We start from the raw sequence: 19,451 nt of genomic DNA, 5'->3' as shown, positions 1-19,451 counted from the left end.
TCTCTGCCTATTTTCTAAATCAACTTTTTTTTTTTTTTTTAAAGATTTATTTACTTGAAAGTCAGAGTTACACAGAGAGAAGGAGAGGTGCAGAGAGAGGTTTTCCATCTGCTGGTTCACTCCCCAATTGGCTGGAGCTGCACCGATCCGAAGCCAGGAGCTTCTTCCAGGTCTCCCACGCATGTGCCGGGGCCCACGGACTTGGGCCATCTTGTTCTGCTTTCCCAGGCCATAGCAGAGAGCTGGATGGGAAGTGGAGCAGCCGGCACTGCAAGAGATGCCTTTACCTGCTACACCACAGTACCAGCCCCTAAATCAACACTTTGAAGGGAAGTTTAGATCTCTTCAATGTATAGTCAGTCTACTTTCTTTATATTCAGTTTTAATCCTGATTTTAAACTGAAAAGCAAATGGAGTATTTTTTACTTTATAGATTTAAAAAAATGAGACTATTCCACAATTTGGGTAGTTTTTATCATCTACTAGAGCACATATTATGCAAGTGATGAGAAAACCAGCTTCTGCCAGCTGGGAACTGGCTTGTCCCTTCCATCTGGGGCTTGCTGTTATCCTACTTAGCACAGTTTTGCAAGACACCCAAGTCATACAGGGCCCCTGTGCCTGTGATAGATCAAACATCCCCTTAGAGTGGCCAATGTGATTGCTTTTATTTTTTTTTAAATACAGGCCTGGGCTTCCTTTATTCTATTTACTTTCCAGATAAGAATCTATTGAATTACCTATTATTTAGTTGTAGTTTGTAGTCTTTCATATGGGGTTAAACACCTCAAACAGGTTAGCTTTCATTCAGATAATCCAGTAATTAAAAGGACAACAGCAAACAACTGCCTGATAGTTTCTTTTCTTCCTCATAGGTTTCTTTTGGGAAGTTCCTCCTAACTTTATTCCATTAGTAATGGTTAGAGGGTCTCTTGGATCAGGTAAGATCTTTAAATGGGCTCTTGTTTGAAGAAGCCTTTTGGATCTCCTTTCTCTGCGGTTGGTCAGGCACTTTTTTCTCTGTACATCTCAAGGCTGCATGTCTGTTCTCACGGTATTTAACACCCTGTCATTCTAGTTTACTAGCCATGCCCCTAAACGAACCTCACACTTGGGAAACATCCTGTGGGCAGAGACCTTATGTTTTCTTTCTGTCACTGCTTCCGAGCAGATAATCACATACTTAAATCTTGGGGGAACTTAAAATAACTTTTCTCTAAGTACTGACTGACTCTAAATTTGCCAGTCTGCCTTTTGTCCAGGAAACGTCATTTGACTGAGAGACACACTGTTTACCTATGGTATTTTTGTTTCCAGGGGTCAGTGTACCTCCTCAGACTTTTAAGCAACTCCACAAAACACATTGTTATTCATGCCCACTGCTAAGCTAGGATAAAAACGGGTGAAAATGAGCCTTACAACAAACTCATACTGTTGTAAATTATTGATGCCAGCAAAATAGCAGAAAACTTTGCATATTAAAAATGGGAAGGACGGGGACTGGCACCATGGCTCACTTGGTTAATCCTCCACCTGCGGCACCAGGTTCTAGTCCTGGTTGCTCCTCTTCCAGTCCAGCTCTCTGCTGTGGCCCAGGAGGGCAGTGGAGGATAGCCCAAGTCCTTGGGCACCTGCACCCACACGGGAGACCAGGAAGAAGCACCTGGCTTTGGATCGGATCGGCACTGCGCCCATTTGGGGAGTGAACCAACAGAAGGAAGACCTTTGTCTCTCTTATCTGTCAAATAAAAAAAAATGGGAAGGCTGAACAATTTTCAGTGGATTTCTTCCTTTTGAAAAATCATGCAAAGTGGAAAAGAAAGCACATATGTGGGGGTGGGCTTTTAGTTAAGACAAGATGCCTGCCAATATCAGTGTCAAGAGTATCTGGGTTTGATACTTGGCTCTGGTTTCTGATTCCAGCTTCTTGTTAATGCAGATCCTGGGAGGCAGCAGATCACAGGTCAAGTAGTTGGGGATCTGGATTGACTTCCTGGTTCCAGCTCTGCACAGCCCTGGCCTTTGTCAGAGTCATCCAGTCCCCACCTCCGTCTCTCAAATTAAAAAAAAAAAAAAAAGAAAGTAACAATCTTAAGGGATATAAAAATATAAAGAAAAATGCAATAAAATGGAAAAATCAGGGAAAGGCGAAAATTTGTATCTTAACATTTAGTGTTAACATAGTTATTTCTGTGAAACAGAAAAATGTATTTAAATTTAACACATTTTACCTCAGATCCCTGTGTCATATTTTAGTTTAAATAGCAAAACAAAGCACAAATAAAAATATAACTTAGCTCCTGAATCATCTGTTTGGTTTTTGCCACCTAGTTACCTATTTTCTAACAGGGTGACTCTTACTTTAATAGGATGACTACACCTAGAACTACTAGCATCACCTTAGTACATAATTGGAAAGGACAGGAGTCAAATTTATCCTCAAAATCAGGTAAGAGTATAATTACAAATATGAATCAAGGTTGTTTTGCTTGCAAAATTAAGGTAGGAGGGAGATTATTCTGCTGTAACTCAACTCTTAAAAAAAAAAAAAACTTACCTACCTTGTGCCATCTTTTTTCCCAAATTAGGTATGACAAGAAGATTACTAAAGGAACGACAAGTGATCAACATTGCCTGTAAGGAAGATGCTGCACAAGTGGTGTTCAGTATGGAACATTCTCAATTCCAAGAATCATTCCTAAAATGTCAATTAATACTAATAGTAAACAGTGCAGAAGCCAGCTCTTTATTTGTTTTATATGAATGACTTTAAACCAAGTTTGTTGAACAGTTCAGTGTGGCTGACAGTGAATGTTTGTTTAACAGGAATGCATAGCAGACCATGTTAAAATGTGGCATTGTCCCAAAATACAGAAAGACTAAGACATCCTACATTTAGCAGCACCTTTTTGTAACAGTAACTTAAATGAGCAGTAGAGAAAGAGCATAGGAAAACCTGAAATGGTTATAACAAAGAACTATTCAGTACATTTCCAGCATTTCTAAGTTGACTACAAAAGTCATGATTCTACAACTACGATTAAGCCTTTGCTGTGTGAAGAGACTATAATTTTACATTCCACAAGTCAGTAAATATCCCTCTATTCTTGGGATGATTTCTTCATTTACAAATTGACTGCACACTGTTTATGCATATGACCACTATACAGTTTTCATGTATAGATGCTGTTATGTCAAATCCTTCAGTTTGGTGTTTGAGGACTACTTTGATTTGCACTAATATTTTCCACAGTAAAGTGGAAAACTAAGTTCTTTGGAAGGGATTAATGATAGCAGCAAGTAAGGTAGTTACCAGTTATACTTCAAGAATTTAAATATTCCAAAGTCATTAATTTGGATAAGTACATATGTAGGAAAGGATTGGACTAGTGATCAGCCTGATGAAAGCTGATCACAAATATTTTATGAAAGCGTTTTGACTGGAATAGTTTCTCAATTTGTAAAAAATTGTCAAAAATTAGTACAGAGCTAATTAACAAATAGACTGAATCTGAGGCATATTTTTCATATATTAACTGTTAAAATACTGTGTTTGTAATACAGTTTTAAAACAGTTTTCTTGGGGGTGGGGGAAATTGGTTAAATGTAAGTCATTCAGGAAGAAACTGAGATAAGGTAGCAAAACAAGAGTTCACGGTAACTATTTTGTTAAATAAATTAAGATACAGATCTGAAGTAGGCAATGATAAGCATTTTCCCGGGACAAACTTCAGGTGCTGAGTACTTGCACACCTAATACTGGTTTACCTATCCAGTAGTAACTAGAGGAAAATGTACACTTAATAACATTGTAAGCTTCATACAGCAGTGCTTTGGAGGTGTGGGGATAGTATGTTCTAGATTCCTCTTACGAGTAGATATCTAGTGTATGAAACATTCTTAACAATTTATTCACTTCAAGTTACCCATTTTGCCCTGGTTAATTCTGAACAACAGAAACTTTGGTTTTAAGAAGCACTTCCTGGGTTCTCACAGACAATGAAACTGTTTAAGTTGGGTGGGGGAGAATTATAGGTAATTGGGAAATAAACAGGAACAATAGGCAAGGTTAGAAAATAAAGTGGGAGAAGTTATAAAAATTTATTTTCCTATGAAGTAAGTCCACAAGCTGTGTAAACGTTTCTTACTAAAACAAATACTCTGACACACAAAGATTGTACATTTCCAGTGAAACACTCACAGTAAAAGTCGCCTGTATTTTCACTCTCTAGGAGCGAAAACAAGGACCAGCGCATGAATGCTTTCCTAGTTACTTTGGCAGCAAGCTTTCTCACGTTCCCTGACTGCTTGATGGATTGATTGTTAAAGCAACACATAGCACAATTAAATACAAAGCCAGGTGGCTGGAATTCTAGAGACCAGTCTCTAATTTCTTCACTAGTCTTCAGCATTTGAGTTTATTTCAACCGGTCACTCGTGCACACTCTTACATACAGACACACACGCACGTGCATACAGCGGGTTCGGGCTCATATTCCAGTGCAGTGACTATAACAGACACTAGCTACTAAGAATGTGTTTGTCACAATTAGTGTGAACTGTATGGAGTAGAACAACCTTTGAGTTTGGTATATTTGCCATAATTTATGGTCAAAATTATAAACTTACAGGATGGTATAACATTTAGAAATCAAATCTTTTCAAGTCAAGCAATCACACATATTTACAGTATATACAGACTTTCTATTAGAGTGGGGATAGGTGTCTAGACAATGTTATTACAAATTTCCTGAATGTGGGTATTTCTAGTCCCTGTAATTCATAAAGCAAATCTGCTGACTTGGCATTAAGACTCTAAAATAGTGTGATCAAACTGATTGTATATATATATATTATATATAATTATAATAAGGTGTCTGCAGAAATAACATTTACAAACTGTCTATACAGTACACAGTACTAATACATAGAAAATAGATTCTAACTTTATGATCCCCTTTGTGTAAGGCAAGACTGAATCTGTTCCCAAATTTAGTCAGCCAGAGGTACAAGCAAGAAACAGTGGTCCATGAATAAATGAATATGCAAATAAGGTATCTGTGTATTAAAAATCTGGGAAACAAGAAATTCCACTTATCTGTGCTGATTCTGGCTTGCTGGATGGATCAACTATGTTTCTTGAAACGCTAATCACCTGTGTGGCAACAGATTTTGTTCAAGTGGCAGCTACCCAACACAGTTTGTGAATTCAGCTGTACCAGGCCAATTTATATAGCACTTAAAAAAGAAAAAAAAAGTATATTAATACTCTATTTCATGCTATTGCTACTTGAGCAACAGCAATACAAAATACACAAGACAGATCACATATGATTTCAATGTAGACCCCAAAGATTTCATCTGAGGGTGCGCTTATACAAGACTTAAAAAAAAAAAAACACAAAAGGGCACAAGTCATTGGCGGATGTAAACATCCCTATTCCACTCCCCAGCCTCATTCCGTTTTTTGGATATTACTTCTCCATCCTTGTCACAGTAGCGATCCTTGGATTTATGACGACTTCGTTGTTTGTTGCACTCATTGTGGTCCTGCTCTCGATCCATGTCCCGGGAACGGTGCCGGGTTTCCCTGTGTCTGTGGTCACTGCTCCTGTGGGTCTCATCTCGGTGATTATGGTCACGGTGTGGAGCATAGTGGTCCACATGTTCATGGGAATAATCTTCCTTCGGCTCCACATAGGCAGAGTCTCGACTCTCCTGGGTTTCTGAGTCAAATGTCTCTTGCCTAGAGAGGCCTCTGCTTGTACCACTGCGATGGTTGTGGTGTGGGGCTGAGGAGGAAGACCGGTGCTGGGATTTCTTTGCTGGTTCCAAGCAAGGTTCTTCTTCAGCCTGGGAAGCAGAACGGGCAGGGGCAGAGCGATCAGTCCTCTGATCTCCTTGAGAACCCTGCAGCAAAGGGAATACAGGCATTAATCCAGGTTTCTTCAAATACAGTCCTTTTAAGTATCTAAAATCCTGAAATGAGGTCTAACATACGTCAGTTACTGAATTCCTTTGATAACATTCAGCGGCAATGATTAGTTTTGGATTTCTAAGTGCTATCTCCTTCATGAAAAAAATTACTCTGTTCTAGACATTCTTTTATATGTTTTAGATTCAAGTGCCTAAGGTTTTTCTATACAAGTGAATACATGAGTGAAGATGAAAAATCAATAGGATTCAGCATTGGCTTGAAGATTTTAAAAATAATAAAAATATGAAATGTTTGAACAGTATGGGGCAGAATCTGACTAGTCAAGGACCTTCACATGTACTTACTAATCCAACAACCCTGTGAGAAAAGGCAGGCAATAAGACAATTTGTTACAATATACAATGGCCCATGAGAAGGGCTGCTGTTGCCAAGCAAGAACGATTAAGGAACTTGCTGAAGGTTACACACCTTACACCCAGTCTGCTGCTGACTGTATAGAAAGTTTCTCTATCTCTGTCCTAAGGAACAATTTATTTCTTTTTTTTAAAGTATATATTTATAGCATATTCTGTTGACAGTTCTTTTCATACCACAGGACTGATTAAATGACTTATAAAGTTTCTCTTATTCAGACACAGTAGACTAGAGCACACACTGCTTTGGTTCTCAGGACGTGGATCCCAGTTTGAAGACTGCTAAAAACTCCCTTACCTGTGAATTAGAGGCGAGGGTGGGGCTGACAGGCAGAGCTGAAGTAGCTAAAGTACGGCTAAGGAGAGGGTTGGGGAGATTGCTGCTGGGAGGATGGGTGGCCTTCCAGTAGGCCTCCAGATAGTCGGCAAGATGCTCACAAGCATCCTCAAGCTGGTTCTCATCTAAGATCACATCAAACAATTCCTGCAGAGACAAACATTTCAGACAGCGCACCAGCACCAGCCCCAGCCCCAGCACTGACTGAGTTCCCGCGTCCCTCCCCAGCCTCCTGAAAGGAGGGAGGCGGCAGCTCCGGGAGCTGCACCCTTTTGTATCTGCCTTTGCTTATGTGCTCTCCTCTCCTTTTCTGTTGGTTGGCTGATCTTACATGTGTCTGTCCATGTCAGATGGATGCTTAGCTAATTATAATGATTCGAAAGTATACAGTTGGAATAGTTATTAGGGGCATGACAGTTCAGAACTGTTACTTATATCAGCAATGAAAAAAGATACTGATAGTATGGTTAAAAAAACATCGTGGAAGAGAGATTAAAAAGCTTAATGTAGAAATTAATGATGCAGGGGCCGGTACTGTGGTGCAGTGGCTTAAAGCCTTGGCCTGCAGCACCCACATCCCATAGGGGAGCCAGTTCAAGTCCCAGCTGCTCCACTTCTGATCCAGCTCCCTGCTAATGTGCCTGGGAAAGTAGGAGAGGATGGTCCAAATGCTTGAGCCCCTGCACCCATGTGGGACACCCAGAAGCTCCCAGCTTCGGATTGGCCCAGCTCTAGCCACTGTGGCCATTTGGGGAGTGAATCTGTGGATGGAAGACCTCTCTCTCTTACCTACCTCTTTCTGTAACTCTTCAAAAGAAAGTAAAGTTAAAAAGTTAATGAGGCAAGGTTAGGATATGAAATGTGACTGAAGCAGCTGAAACCATCTGACACAGCAGATTGCTTGTCAATCAAATATTGATACAGCTTCTAAAATAACTACTTAAGGAAAAAAAAGTTCATGGAAAATGGATAAAAAACTTATTTGGTGGCAAAAAAAAAAATTTGAAATCCATACATACTACAGGTCTTCAGAAAGTTCAGAGGCATATATTATATAACAACTATGCATAGAGTTCAAAAATCTGCATCAGAACTTTTAAGATTTATTTATTTGAAAGGCAGAGTGAGAGAGAGAACTTCATTTGCTGGTTCACGCCTCAGTTGGCTGTAATGGCAAGGCCTGGTTCAGGCCAAAGCCAGGAGCCAGGAATTCCATGGGTAGCAGGAGTCCAAGTACTCGGGTCATTTTCTCCTGTCTTCCCAGGCGCATCTGTAAGGAGCTGGATTGGCAGCAGAGCAGCTGGGACTCAAACGGGTATTCTGATAATGCGATACTGGTGTTGCAGGTTGCAGCATACCCTGCACCACAATGCTGGTCCTAAAATGAATAACTTTTAACTCAGTTTTCCCTGAATTTTTGAAGTACCATAGTATATCAAGTATGGACTCAAAATAAGAATGCATTCAGAATGATGTAGGTATTGTTTAAAAATTCATTTTTACATATAAGAGTGGGAATAAGAGAGGGAAGAGATGTGTAATTCGGGACATGCTCAAGCTGACTTACCTCAAACGGTAGAGTTAGAAACATGCCAGGGGATTCCAATTCAATCCCATCAAGGTGGCATGTACCAATGCCATCTCACTAGTCCCAGTGATCAATTTCTGTTCACAATTGATCGTAATGATAGGACTAAGAACCAAAGGGATCACATAAACAAGAATAGTGTCTGCAAATACTAGCTGATAGAATCAAAAAGGGAGAGAATGATCCAACATGGGAAGTGAGATACACAGCAGACCCATAGAATGGCAAATGTCCTAAAGAGCACTCTGGCCTCAGAATCAGCCCTTAAGGCATGCGGATCCGGCTGAAATGCCCATGAGAGAATTTCAGGCATGGAAAGCCAAGACACTCTGGGGGAAAAAAAAAACCTAAATGAAAGATCTCCACGAGTGAGATCCCAGTGGAAAGAACAGGTCATCAAAGAAGGAGGTACCTTTCTCTGAAGGGAGGAGAGAACTTCCACTTTGACCATGGCCTTGTCTAAATATGATCAGAGTCGGTGAACTCAGGGGGCTTCCATAGCCTTGGCAGCTCATGACAAGAGCCTAGGGTGATTACTGAGGCCATCAACAAGAGTGTCAATTTGTTAAGTCAACAACAGGAGTCACTGTGCACTTACTCCTCATGTAGGATCTCTGTCCTTAGTGTGCTGTACACTGAGGTTTAATGCTATAACTAGTACTCAAACAGTATTTTTCACTTTATGTTTCTGTGTGGGAGCAAACTGTTGAAATCTTTACTTAATGTATGCTAAACTGATCTTCTGTATATAAAGAGAATTGAAAATGAATCTTGATGTGAATGGAAGGGGAGAGGGAATGGGAAAGGGGAGGGTTGTGGGTTGGAGGGACGTTATGGGGGGGAAGCCATTGTAATCAATATTCTGTACTTTGGAAATTTATATTCATTAAATAAAAGTTAAAAAAATAAAATAAAATAAAATAAATTAAAAAATTCATTTTTACATAATTTCAAAAGCATTTTTGAGAGGCCAGTGCTGTGGGACAGTGGGTTACGCTCCTGCAGCACCAGCATCACTTATGGGCTCCACTTGGAGTCCAGCTAATACATCTGGGAAAGCAGCGGAAGATGCTTGAGCCCCTCCATCCATATGGGAGACCTGAATGAACCTTCTGGCTCCTGGCTTTGGCCTGACCCAGGCCCGGCTGTTGCTGTCATTTGGGGACTTAACCAGCAGATGGAAGATTGCTCGCTTGCTCTCTGCCTCTCCCTCTCTGTAACTCAGCCTTTCTTTTAAAAAAGCATTTTTGAATCAAAAGAAGGCAACTTGCTTTCAGTAATCAGAAGTGAATAATAACTCAATCCCAGGAGCCAGCATTGGTATACCTGCATCCTCTGAGTGCCAGTTTGAGCCCCAGTTGCTTCACTTCTGATCCTGATTCTGGCTATTGCATCCTGGGAGGCAGAAGATGATGCTACAAATACTTGGGTCCCTTGCCACCCTCATGGGAGACCTGGATGTAACTTCTGGCTCCTTGCTTTGGCCTGTCCCTAGCCCTGGCTGTCGTGGGCATTTGGGGAGTGAAGCAGCATATAGAAAATTTTTCTGTTGCTCTGCCCTTCCATGGAGATGAAAATAAACTTGCTTTAAGCCAATCCCAGATACGTCTTATAAACAAACTTTCAAGCTGTGATCCTGTGTTAGATATTAACAAACTAAGGTCATTAATGGATGCATTATAGTATTTTGCAAGCCATAACCATAATCTGAGCTACTCATGTGCTCCAAACACATGACTATGGAAGCAGGCTGGACAGTTCACTTCTGTGTAATCTCTTTAAGTGACAAGGATTCTCTTCCATGACAATTTGTTTTTTCTTTTTAATACAATACCAGGTTTAACCTCTTCAACTGGATTATCCCGCATATAGACATAGCGTATATATATAACTTACTGGAGGACACTGAGCCAGTTTATCAGCTGCTACCATCTGGACATTAAGGTGTTTAGCTTGAGATTTCCCTCGAGATTTTATTAGCCTTTGTAAAACCTGTGAAAGAGGAATTTTTTAAAACTAAGTTATAAAAGTTTCATTTATTTCATATACACAATTTTAGGAACATAAAAGGCGCATTGTCAGTTCCTTTCTGGTGGTCCTTTTTTTTATAGCGCGGATAGTTTATAACAGACTTAGTTATAAAATACAGTGTGTAGGATTATCTACAAAATTAACATAGTTCTCAGTTGTAAGCTGTATGCACACACACAGACAGTGCTTACTCTTCAGTGTTTTTCCTAGGCTTTCTGTTCCTTAGATCTACCAATAATCGCACTTATGTGAATTATATCTAATTTCTGTATTAGGAATTCAAAAAATTTTATAAACATTCCACTTTTTTTTTTTTAAGTAAATCTCTAGTTCCTAGTTTTGTAGAACACAGTCTACAACTGCTTCTACATTCAGTCTGCTACTGTGTCTTGTCTGGGTTGAAATACGGGAAGAAAATTCAAAATATTCTATAGATGTGTAAATGGAGGAATATTTTAGTATAATTGTGGATAATTTTGATACCATGCTAAAACCTAATAAGGGTAGTTCCTGAAAGACTAGTTTACCATGTGGAATCTGAAAGTATTTCTTACTGTGTTACATTAACTTTTCTTGTTCTGTCTTGAAATTCCAATGGATAATTTACCATGTATAATTTCTAACATCCTCATTGATCATTTAAAAAATGGTTCGATGAGTTCTTCAGATCTTTAAATGCTCAATATACTGCATTTTACATTATTAAAACACTACATTCATTAACATGATCACTGACGACAAAAGTTGTTCTCCCTGAAGGGAGAAGTTCACGTTGTTCTAGAAAACTGCAAAATACTCAGATGTGCATAACCATGGCCTGCCAGTTGTTCTTTGAAATAAAATAAAATGGTATTCAATGAAAAAAGTGGCTAGGTTATTTCACAATCATACTAGTACTTTTGAGATAAGTTACTTTGATATGCAGAATTTCCTGTATCATTACACAGAATATTAAAAAGGTGTGGACTTAACAGTCAAAATATTTTTTTTAAATAAAAGAACAATTTACTTCATCAGGATACTCTTTTGAAATTGGCTGCTTTTTGTTTTGAGCCACAAGAACAGGGTGATGAACACAACAGATGGCTAGTGCTGTTCGGTACCATAGTTTTGATTCATGCTTACATACTAGCAGTTTTACAAGTCCACCATTGCTTTTGAACCAGCCATGCAAATGTCAGAGCAATGGAAAGACTACAGATATCTTAGTATTATAGAAATGGAACTTCTGAAAATGTCTCAGAACCTTCTAGGGATCCATGGGCCTCACTTGAATTGCTGTTTTAAGCCATGTAGTTAACCCTGCGTTGCTTCTCTAAGTCTTAAACGTTCTTGACTAATGTATCTCTTCAAGTTCTATGTATTCATACAGGCCTAGCCTGTTAGAATTGGGAAGCAGAAAATAAAGCATGTTAGTTAAGTCTGATAAAGCAAGCTAGTTAAGTTATCCAGCTAACTACCCTACTTACCTTAGGAGAAGAAATCTTCACATACACTACAATAGGGGCCAAAGAGGTTTTACTAAGTTGAGCTGGATGGTTAATAGTATCCGCATCAAGGACTACCAACTGCAGTGTCCTTGCAAGTTCAAAGATCCTTTCAATTTCACTCTGAACTTCCGCTGTAAAAGGTTAAGCAGAGGTATTTAAAGTACATCATTTTTTGGGCTGAACAAAGTAAATAAAGCCAGAAGATCCATTATGTTGAGATTTACAGGCAATAGAATTGATAAAAACCATCCTTTGGAAGGAACCATTTTCCCACAACACCTTGAGAATTTAAGGAATTCCTCTCTGAACCAGATATAAAATTTGCTTCTGCTGAAATAAAACATTAAACAGGTGAGACATGAAGGGAGCTAATGATAAACTTCTCTGCAAACACTTCTATTTCTGCTAACAAAGGAATGGTCCTGCAACAGTCATGTTTCAAGGGGGAAGTTACCTATCAGAAGCAAAACAGTAGAAACCCAAACTAGAAAATGTATAGAAAACTTACTACCAAACATCTAACAACCAACTTGAAAACCAAGAATATCATTCATATACTGCTCAATGATCTCTTCAGAGTATAAAACAGCACTGTCCAATAGAATTATCTGCAATGACAGAAATATCCTCTGTGCTGCCCAGGGTGGTAGCTGCTAGCCACATGTGGCTGCTAGACCCTTAAAATATAGCTAGTATATTTTAAAAGTTTTCTGGGGGAAGAACTGTTGCTGCTATATTTCTCCTAGAAGAAGGTAAGATTATCTGTGTTCAAGCATCACCAAAAACATCTTTGCTTATGCTGAAGTCAGTTTTCTTGGTCTTAAAGCCCATTTTTATGTAGTATATTGTTCTAAGTCTGCACAATAACTTCTCTAATTTTTTTTAAGTATGGATGCTTCAAAGATTGAATTAAAACTAAATTTTTAAGGTCTTATGCAGAACAGATTGCATTTTGAAAAGGTTTTGCTGGCTACAGTGTGAACTAGAATGAAGTGAGGCAGGTCAGAATGGGTGGGAAGCATGGCAGTGCTCAGGGAAATGCTGCTTTAAACTAAACATGGAATTAGATTTGATAACTATTTTGGAGACAAAACTGAAAAAACCTGGAGATACAGGAATGAGTTCAGGAATGGTTTACAAATTATAGGTAAGCAACCTGCCTTAAGTTATTCAGAATAAAATCATGGCTATGTTTTGACTTTTTAGGAAGCTATCACATTTTCCACAATAGCTCTACCAAAATTTGTCCTCCCACCAGCAACATATGACAGCTCCAGATACTCTGCATCCTCTCCAGCACATTGTGTGTGTATGTGTATATTTAGATTTTAGTTCTTCTACATAGGAAGAGGGATACACAGCAGACTCATGTTCAGATGTCCTGAACAGCACTCTGGCCTCAGAATCAGCCCTTAAGGCATTTGGATCTGGCTGAAGAGCCCATGAGAGTATTTCAGGCATGGGAAGCCAAGACGCTCTGGCAAAAACAAAACAAAACAAAACAAAACAAAACAAAACCCTAAATGAAGGATCTGTATGTGATCCCAGCAGAAAGAACAGGCCATCAAAGGAGGTGCCTTTTTCTGAAGGGAGGAGAGAACTTTCACTTTGACTATGACTATGACCTTGTCTAAGATTGGAGTCGGCAAACTCAAAAGGCTTCCATAGCCTTGGCAACTCATGACAAGAGCCTAGGCAGATTACTGACGCCATAAGCAAGAGTGTCAATTTGTTAAGTCAACAACAGAAGTCACTGTACACTTACTCCCCATGTAGGATCTCTGTCCTTAAAGTGTTGTACAATGTGAATTAACAGTATAAGTAGTACTCAAACAGTACTTTACACTTTGTGTTTCTGTGTGGGTGCAAACTGTTGAAATCTTCACTTAATATATACTAAACTGATCTTCTGTATAGAAAGATAATTGAAAATGAATTTTTTTTTTTTTTGACAGGCAGAGTGGACAGTGAGAGAGAGAGAAAGGTCTTCCTCTTGCAGTTGGTTTACCCTCCAATGGCCGCCGTGGCCGGCACACCATGGCCGGCGTGCTGCGGCCGGCGCACCGCGCTGATCCGATGGCAGGAGCCAGGTACTTATCCTGGTCTCCCATGGGGTGCAGGGCCCAAGCACTTGGGCCATCCTCCACTGCACTCCCGGGCCACAGCAGAGAGCTGGCCTGGAAGAGGGGCAACCGGGACAGAATCTGGTGCCCCAACCGGGACTAGAACCTGGTGTGCTGGCACCGCAAGGTGGAGGATTAGCCTAGTGAGCCGCGGCGTCGGCTGAAAATGAATCTTGATGTGAATGGAATGGGAGAGAGAGCAGGAGATGGGAGGGTTGTGGGTGGGAGGGAAGTTATGGGGGGGGGAAAGCCACTGTAATCCAAAAGCTATACTTTGGAAATTTAGATTTATTAAATAAAAGTAAAAAAAAGGAAAAAATAATTTTAGTTGTTCTAGTTGAGTGTATACTGGTATTTAATCACAAGTTTTAATTGAACCAGCCTTGTATGTTAGAATAACTCCATTTGGTCATGTTGTATTTTTATTTGGATATTCCTTGATATGATTTTGTCAAAATTTAAGTATTTTTTGGTCTAGGTTCATAAAGGATACTGGCGTTTTAAAAAATACAAAGCTTTTGTCTTGGTCTGGTATCAGGGTAATGCTAGTCTCATAAAATGAGATGGAAAATATTGCCTTCTGTTTTCTGAAGCGGGCATGTAGAAACAGAATAACTGGTGGGATTCAACAGTGAAGCCATCTGGGTCGGAGATTTCTTTAGAAAGTTTTACCTATGAACTAATTGTTTTTTAAGATAGTTATAGGACTATTAAGATGTTCTACTTCATCTTGGATATATTTTTTTAGTGTTCAGTTTTTGAGGAATTCTCTGGTAACAACACACACACATACACACATGAATAAATTTAAATGTCTATGGGGCCTGTAGTGTTTTTTGCTCATTCATTTGTAACACTGGGAATTTATGTGGTTTTTTTTCTTCATCATTCCAGCTAGAAGTTTACCAGCTATCTTTTCTAAGGAACTGCTTTTCACTTCAGAATTCATTTTTTCTTTATTATTCCCTTCTTTGTGGAAAGCTTTGCGTTTATTCTGTTCTTTCATTTCTAAAGATTTTATTTTGACATGTGACCTTTTCTAACATCTAATGCTATAAATATTCCTCTAAGTACTGCTTTAACTGTCAGAAATTTTTATATTCTCATACTTTTAGTTCACTATATTCTCTGGTTTCTCTTCAGATGTCCTCTGAGTCCTGGATTATTTGGGAGTATATTACTTAATTTGTAAGTATTCTGGCCAGCACCACGGCGAATCCTCCACCCAGCGGTGCTGGCACACCGGGTTCTAGTCCCGGTCAGGGCGCCGGATTCTGTCCCGGTTGCCCCTCTTCCAGGCCAGCTCTCTGCTGTGGCCCGGGAGTGCAGTGGAGGATGGCCCAGGTGCTTGGGCCCTGCACCCCATGGGAGACCAGGAGGAAACACCTGGCTTCTGGCTTCGGATCGGCACAGCACCGGACGTAGCGGCCATTTGGGGAGTGAACCAATGGAAGGAAGACCTTTGCCTCTGTCAAAATAAATAAATAAATAAATAAGTATTCTGATATTTTCCTTTCATCTTTCTCTTACTGATAACTGATTCCATTTGGGTCAGAGAACATACTTTGTATGACTCTAAGTATGTTAGATGCAAGTGGTCCAAGCAACTCTAAGTATGTTATTTGTTTTATAACCCAGTCTATGGGGCCAGCACTGTGGCGGAGCAGGTAAAGCTGCTGCCTGCAGTGTTGTTATCCCATATGGGCACTGGGTTCTAGCCTTAGTTGCTCCTCTTCCAGTCCAGCTCTCTGCTATGGCCTAGGAGGGCAGCGGAGAATGGCCCAAGTCCCTGGGCCTCTGTACCCACATGGGAGACCTGGAAGAAGCTCTTGGCTTCAGATCGGTCCAGCTCAGGCCATTGCAGCCAATTCAGTAGTGAACCAGCAAATAGAAGATCTCTCTCTCTCTCTGCCTCTCCTTCTCTCTCTGTATAACTCTTTCAAAGAAATAATAAAATCTTTAAAAAAAAAAACAAACCCAGTCTGTGTGGTCTTGATGAGTATTCCATGTGAAGTCATACATAAAGAATGTGTATTTTTGTTTTATTGAAGGAAGTATCCCAGAAAAAGTGATTAAACATAATTGATTGGTGATGCTGTTCAGTTCTGCATCCTTGCTGCGTTTTCGGGCCACCGGTTGTGTCAGTTCCTGAGAAAGAATTTTGCAATTTCCACCTATAATTGCAGTTATGCTTTTAGTTCAGTTAGGATTTTCTTCAATATTTTGATTGTTGTGCACACACATTTAAGATCGTTCTGTTTCCTTTGTGAATCTGCACTTTATGATCAGGTGTGCCCCTTTACCACTAGTACTCTCCTTTGCTCCAAAGTATAGGATGTCTGATCAGCGTTCTAGCATGTTATTCTTTTTCTACCCTTGTGAGTTTCTGGGGCCCTGCAACCTCCACATCCCATATATAAGTCCCTGGATTCGAGTCCTGGCTCAGTGTCCGGCTTCCTACAAATGGGCACCTCGTGAGACAGAAAGAACTGGTTCATGAACTTAGATCCCTGCCACCCACTGGAATAAGCTCCAGGCTCCTAGCTGTGACCTAGCTCAGCCCCTGCTGTTTTCATTACACAGAAGTACCCTCATTGCCCTTCAAATGAGTTTAAAAAAAGTTTCTTGTAGTTAATTGGATTATGATTATTTATATCCATTCTCATTCTATCTGTATTAGTTGGTTTGCTTGGACCACTTACATCTAAAATATTTATTGATATGTCTGAATTTGCATCTACTATTTTGTCATTTATTCCCATGGTTTTTCTTTACTGTTTCCCTTCTTGTTGTCATCTGGGCTTTTTGAATATTTTTAAAGTATTCCATATGTATGTGTCTATTCTTTTTTTTACTGTCTATTTCAGTAGTTTCTAAATGGCTGTTTCAGGGTTTACTCTATGCACACATTAATTTTTCATATCCTACTTAAGATCAATATTTTATAACATCAATTGCAGATCATATGCCATACATGTTCTTTTGCTTTCTGCTGTTCATCTTGTAATCTATACCCAGCACATTGAGAAATCTCATTATTGTTGAATTCTGCTTTTAACTATCAAACATATACTAAAGAACTCAAAAGAGAAGAATAATTCATTTCATTAACTCAGATTTACCATTTCTGTTGCTTCCTTTCCATCTTCCAGGTTACCTTCTGGTATTATTTCATTTCTTTCTAAATGATTTTTTTTATTTTTGGAAGAATAATCTGTCAACAATTCTGCTTGATTCAAGATTATGAAAATATTATCATAGACAGATGTAAGAATTGCTTCACAATATAAAACTTAACATTTCTTGAGGACGGATACCCAGATGATCAACCTCCAATTAAAGATACACAAGTATTTCCTTGGGTAGTTGCAACAGAGCAGGTCTGCTGGCAGTGTCAGTTCTTTGGTATTCCATCATCTGAGAATGTCTGTATTTCACCTTCACTCCTGAACGATGTTTTCACTGAATATGTAATTCGGAATTGATAGCACTTTTCAAATAACTGTTTCCTGCCTTCTGTTCTCTGTAGTTTCTGAAGAGAAATAGCAGTCATTTGAATTACTCTGCCAATTATGTGTCATTTTTCTCTACTTGTGTTGAAGGTTTGTCTTTGTCTAGTTTTAGTGGTCTGAGTATGATATGGCTGGACATGGATTTTCTTGCATTTATACTGTTTGAGGGCACTCAGCTTCTTGAATCTGTAGGCTTCTCTCCCTCTCATTCGCTCTCAGAGGAAAACTTTATTAACTTGTCACAAGTGAAGCAGACAGTAGGAAGCTCCCAAACTCATGAAGCCAAACTCATGAAGCTTTTATCCATTATTTCTTCAAGTGTATTTTAAGACCCATACTATTTCTCTTCTGGCGTTTCAATGACACTGATGTTAGATTTTTTTTTTAGTATTCCACATGTTTCTGAGGTTCTGTTCATTACTTCTTCCATTTTTTTTCTGTTATTCAGCTAAGATCATCTCAACTTATCTAGCTTCCATATTTATTTGACTTTTTCTTCCATCATTTCCATTTTGCTATGCAGCGCATCCAGGAAGTTTATATATTTTTAATAATTTTTAAGTTTTCAATTCTAAGATACCCCTATTTGCTTCTTTATATCTTCTCTGACATTTTCCAGTTTTTCTGTATTTCAAGAGTTGTTGATGGCTTGCTTGTGGATTTGGGTAACATGATTTTTTTTAAGATTTGTTTATTTGAAAGAGAGAGGTGGAGAGACAGACAGAGACTCACAGAGAACATCTTCCAGCCTCTCGCCAAGTGGCTTCAACATCCAGAGCTGGGCCAGGCCAAAGTCAGTAGCCTGAACTTCATCCAGGTCTCCTATATGGGTGCCAGGGGCCCAAGAACTCAGGCCATCTGCTGCTGCTTTCCCATGTGTATTTGCAGGGAGCTGAATCAGAAGCAGAGCAGTTGGGACTCAAACAAGCACTCCTGTATGAGATCCCCACGTGATAAGTCACAACCCAAACTGCTGCAAATCCTGAGAGCATTTTTAAGGCCCATTTCAGACACATTTATGTTCAACTCAGCAGTGGCATCTGGTTTCTTTCCGCATTTGAGTTGACACTGTTGCATTTCTTTATTTGCCTCCTAACTTAGAAAGGAATCCTGGATAAGAGGATACTTCAAAAGGTGGTAGAAATTAAAATCTAAAATTTAATGTGAAGCATTAAATGTGAAATTCATAGTATTCAAAATAAAACACATTTTCTAGGAACTTTTTAGACACCTTGTATTATAAATATATTGTGGGATTCTAGGTCTTGCTTAAATCCTAGGGAGAATGGTAGTATTTTCCATGTTCGCAGATAGCCCTGTTGGGTTCAGGCTGCAATCCCCAACTAGTGTTCATATCAGTTATCTTTTAGGAACTTTAGCAGTGTGATCCTGATCTGACCATCATGTGTGCCATGCAGTTGCCAGTTGGGACCTGGGCAGTCTTCAGTCTCTGAATTCATTCCTCAAAATCTTGGGTATGCTGATTAGTATGATATCCTGTGTGCACACCTTGAGGACGTGGTAATGAGTTCCTGAACAACGGACTGAGCTTACTTCCTAAGCTGTGTTCTCTCCACAATCTTTTTGGCCCTCTGGTTAGAAATCTAGGGCTTTATTTACCATACTTTGCTGTACATTCGCTGTGACTGTGCCCATATTCTAGGGCCATTTTTGATACAGGAGAGAGAGAGAAACATTAATAGCGGTTTAGTCTACTCTCTCGGGACCACAGCTCTCTCTGCCACTGGAGAGGAAGGTTCCTTTCTCTTAGAGATTTGGGTGTCTGCGGGCCCCTGTACCATTGCTGTCCAGGAGACCCCTTTCTGCTCCTACTCCTCCTGAACTGAGTGTTTATCTTAGAAGCCTGATGGCTGTGCCAGTGACCAGATCTAGGTTTTGGGTTCCCTGAATCTGCACTGTGAGACAACAGAAGGGAGAAACTGCATCATTTTATTAGGACTTTAAGTTCTGGTCGTGTTCTGCAAACCGTCTTCTACAACTCATTTTTCTGCCCTGGGA

General features: G+C 39.6%; 1 protein-coding gene across 13 annotated transcripts in view; it reads right to left on the bottom strand.

The window, feature by feature from the left end:
- Window positions 1-2,725: 2,725 nt before the first annotated feature.
- The window catches only part of CACNB2 (calcium voltage-gated channel auxiliary subunit beta 2), a 402,637-nt gene continuing 385,911 nt past the window's right edge, over window positions 2,726-19,451 (bottom strand). For 12 of the 13 annotated variants that reach the window (XM_089311223.1, XM_051820341.3, XM_017347579.4 and 9 more), the window contains 4 exons: window positions 11,777-11,928; window positions 10,173-10,268; window positions 6,650-6,835; window positions 2,726-5,910 (listed from right to left, as the gene is read on the bottom strand). In XM_089311223.1, coding sequence (XP_089167349.1) covers window positions 5,416-5,910; window positions 6,650-6,835; window positions 10,173-10,268; window positions 11,777-11,928 — 929 coding nt within the window. In that variant the 3' untranslated portion in view covers window positions 2,726-5,415. 13 annotated transcript variants of the gene reach the window in all.

Source organism: Oryctolagus cuniculus, chromosome 13 (assembly GCF_051225735.1).
Source record: "Oryctolagus cuniculus isolate XC-2025 breed Fujian yellow rabbit chromosome 13, ASM5122573v1, whole genome shotgun sequence".
NCBI lineage: Eukaryota > Metazoa > Chordata > Mammalia > Lagomorpha > Leporidae > Oryctolagus > Oryctolagus cuniculus.
This window is presented reverse-complemented; position numbering and strand designations above follow the sequence as displayed.